The 13,138-nt window shown below is 42.9% G+C and overlaps 1 protein-coding gene across 1 annotated transcript; it reads right to left on the bottom strand.

Moving 5' to 3' along the window:
• Positions 1 to 267: 267 nt before the first annotated feature.
• Positions 268 to 4,334, bottom strand: LOC139392704 (beta-crystallin A1-like). The gene is made up of 5 exons (XM_071140889.1): positions 4,279 to 4,334; positions 3,283 to 3,478; positions 2,844 to 2,985; positions 2,175 to 2,317; positions 268 to 899 (listed from the first exon to the last, which is right to left on the bottom strand). The coding sequence occupies exons 2-5, from the start codon at positions 3,456 to 3,458 to the stop codon at positions 752 to 754; spliced, it is 609 nt and encodes a 202-aa protein (XP_070996990.1). The 5' UTR covers positions 3,459 to 3,478; positions 4,279 to 4,334; the 3' UTR covers positions 268 to 751.
• Between the last annotated feature and the right edge of the window lie 8,804 nt (positions 4,335 to 13,138).

Here is a 13,138-nt window from a genome sequence, read left to right as displayed (position 1 = left end):
CAACCCAAGAGAACAGGGTTTCCTACCCGGCAAGTGAGTCCTTTCTCACTTGCACCTGCGCAGTCCCCCCCCCCCCCCCCCCCCCCCAGTTACCCTAAAGCAGGTGAATGAATAAGTGCTTGGCCGTATGGTCTATAAACTCTGTTTATCAGGGTACTGTATTCCCATGTCAAGCCTCATCTGTATCCACCCTCTTTCCCCCATATCTCTGTGTGTGTGCGTGGGAGGTGCGGGACAAACAAACACAGTTACACAACTACAAGCCAGTCATTGTCTTGTTATTCTCTCTTTCTTTTGCTTGTTCTCTTTATTCATCAGTCTCATACAATGTATACCATCACAACTACAGTGACAGGCAATAGTGGTGATTATGATGATGATGATGAAGAAGCTGATGATAATGATGATGTCGTGGACGAAGAGGAGCAAAATGTTTGGCGTCCAGCCTCTGGGAGGTGTTGAGGATTCATTACTCTTTCTCTCATCTCTGTCATTCCCTGTCTTTCAATTCGTTCTTCCTTTGTTTTTCATGATGGTTTAAAAAAATACGTGCCGTGAACATTTGACGTCGCCGGTAAGCACCTGAGGCCCGGCCCGCAATCCTGCCTGGACTAGCTGGACCAGCGGAACCGGGATGGGCGAGGGAGAGGAGGCGGAGTAGAAGGCGGAGTAGTAGGAGAGGGGAGAGAAGAGAGGGAGGAGGAGTAGGAAGTAGAAGAAGAGGAGGAAGGATGAAGAAGGTGTTTCCTGCTCAGTGCTGAATCCTCCTGATAGACTGGATCTGAGGGGTCTGGGCGTGGGAGCCAAACTCACGGTAACACTTGTACTCTCCTCCGTGGCAGTCACACTCCATGATGTACTGGTGGCCACGGTAGCCGGGGAACTGGTAGCACACGAAGCTAGAGGGAGAGAAGAGAACAGGTCAATCAGATACACTGTTACTGTGAGGTAAGTCAGAGTGGGCCATGGGAATGAGGATGAGAATCAACTTGGCAATTGGACAGAGTATTGCAGGCAATAAACGTGTGAAAATGATTACATTGTAGTGTATTATTGGAATGGCAGCTTCAGGTTTGAAATGATAAAGGTTGGCCAGCTATAGTAGTGCAGTAGAAGTAGTAGTGGTATTGGTATTAGTGTAGTAGTAGTAGTAGTAGTAGTAGTAGTGGTAGTAATATTGGTATTAGTGTAGTAGTAGTAGTAGTAGTAGTAGTGGTAGTATTGGTATTAGTGTTGTAGTAGTAGTAGTAGTAGTGGTATTAGTGTTGTATTAGTAGTAGTGCAGAAGTGGTGGTGGTAGTAGTAGTAGTAGTAGTAGTAGTGGTAGTAGTATTGGTATTAGTGTTGTATTAGTAGTAGTAGTAGTGGTATTGGTATTAGTGTTGTATTAGTAGTAGTGCAGAAGTGGTGGTGGTAGTAGTAGTAGTAGTAGTGGTAGAAGTATTGGTATTAGTGTAGTAGTAGTGCAGTAGTGGTAGTAGTGGTATTAGTGTAGTAGTAGTAATAGTAGTAGTAGTGGTAGTAGTGGTATTAGTGTAGTAGTAGTAGTAGCAGTAGTAGTGGTAGTATTGATATTAGAGTGTAGTAGTAGTAGTAGTGCAGTAGTTGTAGTAGTATTGGTATTAGTGTAGTAGTAGTGCAGTAGTAGTAGTGGTAGTAATGGTATTAGTGTAGTAGTAGTAATAGGAGTGTAGTCGGTAGTAGTAGTAGTAGTAGTAGTAGTACTAGTAGTAGTGGTGTTTAGTAGTATTAGTGTAGAAGTAGTAGTAGTATTAGTGTTATAGTATTAGTATTATTAGTAGTGTAGTAGTATTAGCAGTAGTGTTGTAGTAGTTGTTTTCGTGTTGTTGTAGTAGTAGTGTTGTAGTTGTTGTAGTGTAGTAGAAGTAACAGTCATTACTGGTAGTAGAGATTGGTCTGTGTCAGTAGTGTACTAGTAGTAGTAGTAGTAGAAGTAACAGTCACTATTAGCAGTAGAGATTGGTCTGTGTCAGTAGTGTACTAGTAGTAGTAGTACAAGTAGTAGTAGAGTGGTAGTAGTATTTCAGTTGTAGTTAAAGCTGAGTGAGTAGATGGTTCAGCTGCAATTGTGCACTTGTAGTAATAGCAGAAATAGCAGTGGTAGTATATTTAGCGTGAAGTGGCAGTGTCCCTGTCATGGCATTAGTACTTACGCTCCGCTCTGGATGTGCATGGATCCAACCTCGTTGTTGAACCAGCCCATGGCCTGCAGGGAGGGGTAGTCATCACACATCTCAAACTGGCGACCAATCATGTTCTCCTTTTCATAGATGGTCATACGGGACTCCTTGTGGCTCTGAGAGAGAGAGAGAGAGAGAGAGAGAGAGAGAGAGAGAGAGAGAGAGAGAGAGAGAGAGAGAGAGAGAGAGAGAGAGAGAGAGAGAGAGAGAGAGAGAGAGAGAGAGAAAGATGGAGGGAGAGAGAGAGAGAGAGAAGGGATGAAGAGAGAGACATATTAAACAGCAGTTTACATTATTATAGTATTTCATGTATTGTTACCGATAATTGAATGTATCATAAGGTTATACAATATTATGCAATGTAAGTAATCTGGTAACCTTTGCATGATAATGTCATAGAATGTTATGTTGTCTTGAGTTGTTATAGTAAAGGTAATGCAATGTGATTTGATGCATTGTAGATAATGTTGATAATGATAATAATGTGATGATCCATGATAATGTGGGATGGGATAGCATTGTATGCTGTAAGGTTCCCTATATAGGCTTATACTTTTGACCAGAGCCCTAAGGGCCCTGGTCAAAAGTAGTGCAGTGTATATAGGGAATAGGGTGCCATATTGGATGCATTTAAGGGCTCACAGCGGAGCAGATGGGTCTGAACGAGATCATCCTCTCGATGCGGTAGGAGTTGCTGCCGCTGTAGGCCTCAAAACGGGGGTAGTCTCCCTTCTCCAGGACAAACTGCTGGCCACAGAAACTGGAGTGCTCATACCCAACCCAGCTAGAGGGAGGCAAAAGGAGGGATACAGGGAAGGAATGTTGGAGGGAGAGAAAGGGAGATGGAAAGAGGGAAATAGTGATGGAGAGAGATGTAATGACAGAGAGGGCGATGTAGGGAGAAAGAAAGGAAGGTAGGGAGAGAGAAAGAAAGAGAGAAATTACAGAAGAGATAACTAAGGAGCGAGAGAAAGATTAGTCAGTGCCCAGTGCAATAATGGCTGACATTGGCTCATGTTAGCCTGCTGGAAAACATCCCCTAAGTCTTCCATGTTTTGGGAAAAGTTTTGGGACTACTTACGCTCCACACTCGACCTTCAGGGAGCGGATGTTCTCCATGCCACACTCCATGATGTTCTGGCAGCAGGCAGTGAACTCCATACGCTTTCCCTGGAAGTACTCCTGGTCGTACACTGTGATCTTCCATGGGCCCATGGGCATGGGGTTCACAGGGTTCATTGGGTTGGTCAGAGCCATTATGTCCTTCTGTCTCAGTGCTGAAATGGAGAGAGATAGGAGAGAGGGATACAGAGGGAGATATTAACTGAACATATAAATAATTAAGTTAATTCTTGACCAAAACATTTTTTTTATGCCTACACCAAGAAATCCCACCCTGCCTTGAAGCTCCCAGTGAATGGCCCATAGCCTTTGGTCCCCTGACCAGTAGCTACAGAACAACACAGTTCAATGAACCTTTAGGTAAAGCCTCAGACAGACGTGTGCAGGACGCCTGACCAGCTCTATACACCAGGCTCTCCCTGTTAATCTGCTGCTCTACCAAAGCCCTGGTAAGCTCTTTTAAACAAACAGAGTGATCTATGCATGATGACCAGTCATACCACCGCACTGAAGCTCCCGGTCATCATAGCCTCAATGGTTCTCAGACTATTCTACACCACTCCACCTCAACTGAAGCCTTTCAAATAATAGTATTCTCATCCTCCAAACAAGATAAAACAAAAACGTATCCTGCTACTAACAGTCTAACAACTCCCAGTCACCACTGGTTCCAGACCCATCATTTGGGAAACATTATTTTATAGTCCCCTGTTCTAAAAGCCCTGCGAAGCTCTATCACACAGACAAATAGAAATCTATGGGCCGGTTTCCGGGACCCAGATCAAGCCTTACGTCTTTAAAAAAAAACATGCTCAATGGAGAATCTCCAATCAAATAACTTTGTGGTTCATCACTATTTGATAAACATAAAGCTATGATCAGATCAGATCTATCCAAACATAGGAGTAAATTAAATCTATTAGATAAACATGAAGCTATCTGCCGGCAGACCTACCTAAAACGTAAGCTGTGTGTTTCGCAGGGTTCCACTAAGCGCTCTGCCAGGGAGGTGTGTGTGTGGGTATATATACACACCTTCGGGGCTAGGGGGTCGGCCACACCTACTTCACTGTCAGCACTTTGCTTTGGGATCCATTGTTACTGGGCCTGAGCCTTCCTGATACACACACACATGCGCACGCACGAACACGCACACACACACACAGACAAATAATGAATGCACGTCTTTACATTGGCCCGTGTACACGTAGCATGGGTTAATTTTGTATGGACATACACATACGCACACACACACACATTTGCTCACAGAGAGAAACCTAGTGTTCACACAGGAGCACAGACATACAGAGACACACAGACACCAATATAGACACCGTACATATGGTGAAACAAATACACCTACTGTATAGGATATAATTAAGTAATAATACCCAAAGGGGGTGTTATATATTGGCCATGGCTAAGAGCTGTACTTAGGCACATGGCTTTGATTTATGTCATGCCTGGATAAAGCCCTTAGCTATATTGATACCTTATTGATATTATAAACCGGTTACCAACACAATTACAACATTAAACAAGTATTTTTGCATCATACCCATCATATAATGTCTTATATGCACTCAGTGGCTAGTTTATTAGGTACACCACCCAGTTCATGAAAATTATTAGCTCCTACAGACTGTCACGTGGCCTTAGCTTGCTATACAGTGCCTTGCGAAAGTATTCGGCCCCCTTGAACTTTGCGACCTTTTGCCACATTTCAGGCTTCAAACATAAAGATATAAAACTGTATTTTTTTGTGAAGAATCAACAACAAGTGGGACACAATCATGAAGTGGAACGACATTTATTGCATATTTCAAACTTTTTTAACAAATCAAAAACTGAAAAATTGGGCGTGCAAAATTATTCAGCCCCTTTAAGTTAATACTTTGTAGCGCCACCTTTTGCTGCGATTACAGCTGTAAGTCGCTTGGGGTATGTCTCTATCAGTTTTGCACATCGAGAGACTGAATTTTTTTCCCATTCCTCCTTGCAAAACAGCTCGAGCTCAGTGAGGTTGGATGGAGAGCATTTGTGAACAGCAGTTTTCAGTTCTTTCCACAGATTCTCGATTGGATTCAGGTCTGGACTTTGACTTGGCCATTCTAACACCTGGATATGTTTATTTTTGAACCATTCCATTGTAGATTTTGCTTTATGTTTTGGATCATTGTCTTGTTGGAAGACAAATCTCCGTCCCAGTCTCAGGTCTTTTGCAGACTCCATCAGGTTTTCTTCCAGAATGGTCCTGTATTTGCCTCCATCCATCTTCCCATCAATTTTAACCATCTTCCCTGTCCCTGCTGAAGAAAAGCAGGCCCAAACCATGATGCTGCCACCACCATGTTTGACAGTGGGGATGGTGTGTTCAGCTGTGTTGCTTTTACGCCAAACATAACGTTTTGCATTGTTGCCAAAAAGTTCAATTTTGGTTTCATCTGACCAGAGCACCTTCTTCCACATGTTTGGTGTGTCTCCCAGGTGGCTTGTGGCAAACTTTAAACGACACTTTTTATGGATATCTTTAAGAAATGGCTTTCTTCTTGCCACTCTTCCATAAAGGCCAGATTTGTGCAATATACGACTGATTGTTGTCCTATGGACAGTCTCCCACCTCAGCTGTAGATCTCTGCAGTTCATCCAGAGTGATCATGGGCCTCTTGGATGCATCTCTGATCAGTCTTCTCCTTGTATGAGCTGAAAGTTTAGAGGGACGGCCAGGTCTTGGTAGATTTGCAGGGGTCTGATACTCTTTCCATTTCAATATTATCGCTTGCACAGTGCTCCTTGGGATGTTTAAAGCTTGGGAAATCTTTTTGTATCCAAATCCGGCTTTAAACTTCTTCACAACAATATCTCGGACCTGCCTGGTGTGTTCCTTGTTCTTCATGATGCTCTTTGCGCTTTTAACGGACCTCTGAGACTATCACAGTGCAGGTGCATTTATACGGAGACTTGATTACACACAGGTGGATTGTATTTATCATCATTAGTCATTTAGGTCAACATTGGATCATTCAGAGATCCTCACTGACCTTCTGGAGAGAGTTTGCTGCACTGAAAGTAAAGGGGCTGAATAATTTTGCACGCCCAATTTTTCAGTTTTTGATTTGTTAAAAAAGTTTGAAATATCCAATAAATGTCGTTCCACTTCATGATTGTGTCCCACTTGTTGTTGATTCTTCACAAAAAATACAGTTTTATATCTTTATGTTTGAAGCCTGAAATGTGGCAAAAGGTCGCAAAGTTCAAGGGGGCCGAATACTTTCGCAAGGCACTGTATAAAGCAGGCAGACAGGCATCGAGGCATTCAGTTACTGTTCGATTGAACGTTAGAATGGGCAAAACGAGTGACCTAAGTGAATTTGAGCGTGGTATGAACTTATGTGCCAGGTGCGCAGGGGCCAGTATCTCAGAAACGTCTGGCTTCCTGGGCTTTTCACACACGACATTGTCTAAGGTTTACAGAGAATGGTGTGACAAACAAAAAACATCCAGTCCTCTGTGCGATAACAGATCGCTGATGAGAGAGGAAAGAATTGTGCAAGCTAAGACGTGGGCCACAAATGGGCAAGTAACAGAGCAGTACAACAGTGGTTGGCAGAAAGGCATCTCGGAACACACAACTTGCTTGTCCTTGTCAAGGATGGGCTATTGGAGCAGATGACCACACCGGGTCCCACTCCTATCAGCTAAAAACAAGAAGAAGCGGCTCCAGTGGGCACGCCATCACCAACACTGGACAATTGAGGAGTTGAAAAACATTGCCTGGTCCGACAAATCCCGGTGTCTGTTGCGTCACACTGATGCCAGAGTCAGATCTATGCATTGGCAAAGACTGGCACTGTTGTGGTATTGGCAGCAATACCTGGTTAAATAACGGTGAAAAAATAAAATGTAAATAAAAATAAAAAATGTGAATGGACCATGTGAATGGACCATGATTCAATAAAATGTCAGCTGTGGCGGTCGTATAAAAAGGAGAAAGTGATGTAAAAGAAGAACCTTTCGAGCCATGGATACAGAGCTGTCCTCCTCTGCAGCGATGTTACATACTTTAGATGACATTCGGAAGAGCGTTGTCAATTATGTTGCTTACTGTTTACATAAGCCTTGTTCTTTGGTTTGTGATGTAAAATAGTGTACAGTATAGTTAAGTATGTACCTAATGATAGGCCTTCACCATTTCAGTTGTAGGCAGAAGCTCTTTAGAGATGAGATGATGACTTGAAATTAAATTATAAACTCATCAAATAATGCAAATATTTTATTAAGGTAAGGAAATGTGAAAAGTGAATAACTTCTGGTTAATAAGTGATAGTATTAATTGTTTTATCCAGTGTTGTTACAGCACTCAACCCACATAATGTATAGTGCATTTTAATGTTAAAAATTGAAACGTGCATTTAAAAAAATTATGGAACCAAAAGCGAATGTATGTTTTGTTCTTGTCTACATGCTTGTGTATGTACACTTGTCTGTCCTTCTAAGTAAATTCACTGATGTGCTATAAGCGATGACGGACTGTCTTGAAATAGTTTCTACCATGCCTGAGGCAGAGCAATTTTCCATTTCAGCTCCTTTTCCTTTTTTTTTTTTTACAATGAATCTAAATGAACATGAATTGTGGCGTTGCCATTATTTCCATGTACGTTACAGTATTGCCCGTCCATACGTAGGCAGGGCAGGCATGCTGTGTCTGGTGCAATGGGAGAGCAGAAAGGGCAGTGCTATGGTAGCATGCTAAAGCCTATTCTAACTCTCTGTGTATTTCATTGTGCTGCTAAAGCAAACAGGCAGAGACAGAAAAAAAAACAGCGTTGAGAGAGACTGGTAGGGCTGTACAATTCTAAATATCTAACAGAGGCGACGGCATCCCATTCACTTCACTCCTCAGCAAATAATGAACATGTAGGGAAGAGCTTACTGACGTCAGCACATTGCCCAGGCCTCTCTCTCTCCGTGTGTGTGTGTGTGCGTGTGTGTGCGTGCGTGTGTGTGCGTGTGTGTGCGTGTGTGTGCGTGTGTGTGCGTGTGTGTGTGTGTGTGTGTGTGTTGTTTTGTGTGGAGGGCCTCTGCTCCTAATATGTGTATACATCAATGTGTGTGTGTGTGATATTTTTGTGTGGAGGGCCTCTGCTCCTAGTATGTGTATACATCAATGTGTGTGTGTGTGTGTGATATTTTTGTGTGGAGGGCCTCTGCTCCTAGTATGTGTATAAATCAATGTGTGTGTGTGTGTGTGTGTTGTCTTGTGTGAGGGGCCTCTGCTCATAGTATGTGTATAAATCAATGTGTGTGTGTGTGTGTGTGTGTGTGTGTGTTGTTTTGTGTGGAGGGCCTCTGCTTCTAGTATGTGTATAAATCAGTGTGTGTGTGTTTGTGTGTGTGTGTGTGTGTGTGTGTGTTGTTTTGTGTGGAGGGCCTCTACTTCTAGTATGTGTATAAATCAGTGTGTGTGTGTGTGTGTGTGTGTGTGTGTGTGTGTGTGTGTGTGTGTGTGTGTTTGTGTGCGTGTGTGTGTGTATTGTTTTGTGTGTGGTGCCTCTGCTCCTAGTATGTGTATAAATCAATGTGTGTGTGTGTTGTTTTGTGTGTGGAGACTCTGCTCCTAGTATGTGTATAAATCAATGTTTGTGTGTGTTGTTTTGTGTGGAAGGTGTCTGCTCCTAGGATGTGTATAAATCAATGTGTGTGTCTGTGTGTGTCGTTTTGTGTGTGGAGACTCTGCTCCTAGTATGTGTATAAATCAATGTTTGTGTGTGTTGTTTTGTATGGAGGGCCTCTCCTCCTAGTACGTGTATAAATTAATGTGTGTGTGTGTGTGTATGTGTGTGTGTGTGTGTGTGTGTGTGTGTGTGTGTGTGTGTTGTCTTGTGTGGGGGGCCTCTGCTCCTAGTATGTGTATAAATCAATGTGTGTGTGTGTGTGTGTGTGTGTGTGTGTTGTCTTGTCTGGGGGGCCTCTGCTCCTAGTATGTGTATAAATCAATGTGTGTGTGTTGTTTTGTGTGGAGGTCCTCTGCTCCTAGTATGTGTATAAATCAATATGTGTGTGTGTTGTTTTGTGTGGAGGGCCTCTGCTCCTAGTATGTGTATAAATTAATGTGTGTGTGTGTGTGTGTTGTTTTGTATGGAGGGCCTCTGCTCCTAGTATGTGTATAAATTAATGTGTGTGTGTGTGTGTGTGTGTGTGTGTTGTTTGTGTGGAGGGCCTCTGCTCCTAGTATGTGTATACATCAATGTGTGTGTGTGTGTGTGTGTGTGTTGTTTTGTGTGTGGGGCCTCTGCTCCTAGTATGTGTATAAATTAATATGTGTGTGTGTGTGTTGTTTTTTGTGGAGGGCCTCTGCTCCTAGTATGTGTATATATCAAAGTGTGTGTGTGTGTGTGTGTGTGTGTGTGTGTGTGTGTGTGTGTGTGTGTGTGTGTGTGTGTGTGTGTGTGTGTGTGTGTTGTTTTGTGTGGAGGGCCTCTGCTCCTGGTATGTGTATAAATCAATGTGTGTGTGTGTGTGTTGTTTTGTGTGGAGGGTCTCTGCTCCTTTTATGTGTTTCAATCAATGTGTGTGTGTTTCTGCTGATGCTAGCAGTAGCCCAGATGTGACAAAGAGATAAGCACAGTCAGCAAGCCTATGGCAGGAGCTCTCTGACCATATATATACTCTACCGTATTCAGACATTCAACACACACACACGCACGCACACACGCACGCACGCACACACACACACACACAGACACACACGCGTTATGCTCTTCTTTCCTCGTGGGGACGTAAAATGAATTTCCATTTAAAATACTGTTTTCCCTAACCCCTAATGGTAAACCATACCATAACCCTAACCCTAAACCTAACCCATAACATTACCCTAACCTTAGCCTCAACCCTAAACCTAACCCCTTACCCTTAACCAAACCACTAACCCCTTACCCTGACCCTAATTCGAACCCTAACTGTAGCCCTAAACCTAACCCCTAAACTTAAAATAGACATTGTCCTCATGAGGGATTATTTTCCTTGTTTTACTATCCTAGAAGAAAAAGCTCAACATAATCCACAAAGAAAAGACTGCCAATCATTCTCCACATTCATGAAGTCTGCCCTTTTCTTTTGAAGTGTTCTCTTTCTGTTCTGACACCTTTTGTGGAGACAAACTTAGCAATGTATATATTCCAATTGAACTTTTCATGAAGAAACATTCTGGAAAAAAATGTCACCTTTGCTGACAAACCAAACCATGACAAACAACACCCTGAATTGTGACTGGTTCTGCAGTAGAGACAGCTGGCCTCTAGGGAGTAGCATTTCCTCATTGATGACCTAAAATTTCACGACCTGTGTGAGATTCTCATCATGGACAACTTTAGCATTTGAGCTTTTTGCAAATTCCTAACATATTGTATGTTTTACAAATTCATACGATATATTTTGTTTTGCAAATTCGAAACATATACGAATTGTAATTCATAACATATCATAAGAATGGACATCCACAAATGAATACATACCATAGGAAACGTAACATATCATACCAAATGGAGCGTCTTCAATTTATATACACAATAATATTAAATGCTCTGAGACCAGGTTGAGTAGGAAGATGATGCTGCCACTTCCATGAGATAGCTTTAAAAAATCATCCACTCACCACCCTTTTTCAATTAAGCTACGACCAAAAGGCATAAACTTACTTTGCTTTGCCTTGCCATCTTTAGTGGCAGCTGCAAGCCTGCAGCGACCCTACCAGAGACGATCCTACCAAAGACCATTTCGGTCATAGGCTATTAGTGTGCTGTTGGCTGGTTCATTCGGTGAGAGAGCAACAACAGAAGCATCATCTACTGCACACGCCAGACTTCAACTCTGAAAGTAGGGCTTTGAATTAAGCAGGAAGGAGCTACAGAGACAGCAGCTGTGCAGCCTTCGGAGAGGGAGGGAGGGAATGCAGCAACGAGGGTGGCCGGCTGTTTTTGTTTCTTGCAAGCCCGGGCTTTGAGAAGGGAGAGGAGGGACGGGGAATTAGATATTCTTGTACCAGCAAAGGCAACAGCCAGGACCTGTCAAGCGCTGAGAAGTCTGCCGATAATAATCCAGGCAGTTGCGGTGGAGGAAGAGATACTGGAGGAAGCAGCAGTAACAACAGTGTTAAGGGTTGCATCAATCGAATCTGCTATCAGGATAAGTTTGACACTGAGTCACCGTATTGTATACTATGCACTTTTTATTAGCTAAGCAATAAGTGGTAAATGCAATTTTCGTATATACGGGCTCTCTGTCACACCTCGCATAGCAAACAGAGAACTGACTTGTTCCTGACAAAGTTATTATTGTTACTATTATTGTTCTGACAGAAGTAGTTCCTGCTTCCGAGCCGGCCTGTCAGAGTAGAGACTGGGCGTGGTTTAAATTCACTCAGCCTATCGTTGATTGTTGGCGCCCGAGCTGGTCCCCTAGGTGCTTCAGCGGTCAGTCGTTGTAGTTGTGTAGAATATACAGTTATCACGTACCTGGCTCCTGTTATCTAACAAAAGACCGTTTGTTCCCTACCCTACGTTCTGTATGTGCCCCCAACAATTCATGATAGATGCCTACACCCAAGGCCAGCCACAGCCTTTCCGCTAGTCAAACCATATGTTGCAAAATGTTGCTTTTAACACAGACAGACACCCTCAAGATAGGCCAATCATATTTTCAATGCTCACAACAGCAACGGCCAGACGAGTCTGAACGCGATCTGTCTTGGAAATTTCCTCTATTTACCAAATCATGGGAGCAAACCACACACACAAGTCAGAGTTAGTTATCAAAGTCCATCTTTAATTATATGAGCTCTATCACAACCCTGTGACTCTCAGATCGATTCAGTGTCTAACCATGAATTCTCTGAGAGCCCCTTCCACATTGTAAATTAGGTCCTTTATAGTAAAGACACACACACAGGATAAGACAGCATAGACATAATTCATCGTTCAGCTTTGTCACCTTTCCCAAACCCCAGAACCATAAACCAATCCTCCATATCAACAGGCATATATCAAATTGTCATTTAGATGCAACCAACTCTAAATACAACCTCCTGGACAAACTCACGGAGAGGAGGGTGATTCCAGACACTGCCATCTCCGATGGGAAAACTAGGGAGTGAACTGGCACACACACAGTGGAGCAAAAGATATGCTTACACATGATGACACTTTGACCTCTCCCCTCTCAGCGGCCATGCAACTTAGTCTTGACATAGAACAGATACTGCAACCCTGCCACAGTATTATACAAAAATACCATTCTGATGAGAATTAACTTACACCCATTTGATAAATATAAAACATCTTACATATGTTACCAACAAATTCTGAATCTTCCCTAACAGATCCCAAACCCAACGGTGGCGATTTAAAAAAAAGGCTGCAACTTGATGAACGTTGGGGTCCCGGCGACCAGGGAGGAGGGACAGCTCGCGAACACGGTGATCACTCCCGATGATGTACTAGGCTTGCAAAAGATCACAGAGAGTACGTTTGATAGTCAACATACCACACTGGGCTAACTGATTGACTGGCTGATATGGCTAACATGCTTAAAACACCATTCATTCATTGACGAGTGCCCATCGACACGTTCCATCTCTGGTTAATCAATACATTGTGAACAGCTGATGTTTCCCGCCATTAAAGACTGGGAACTGTGCGCTACCTAGCTAACAACATTCACCAGAACTTAAGAGAATGTTCCCTTCAAAGTCTATTTAGGTTATTAACTAATGGTTTCAAAAGAGTGTTTCCAGTGATGTGCAAGGAATGTTTCCAAGA

Source organism: Oncorhynchus clarkii, chromosome 33, assembly GCF_045791955.1.
Source record: "Oncorhynchus clarkii lewisi isolate Uvic-CL-2024 chromosome 33, UVic_Ocla_1.0, whole genome shotgun sequence".
NCBI classification, from domain to species: Eukaryota; Metazoa; Chordata; class Actinopteri; order Salmoniformes; family Salmonidae; genus Oncorhynchus; species Oncorhynchus clarkii.
This window is presented reverse-complemented; position numbering and strand designations above follow the sequence as displayed.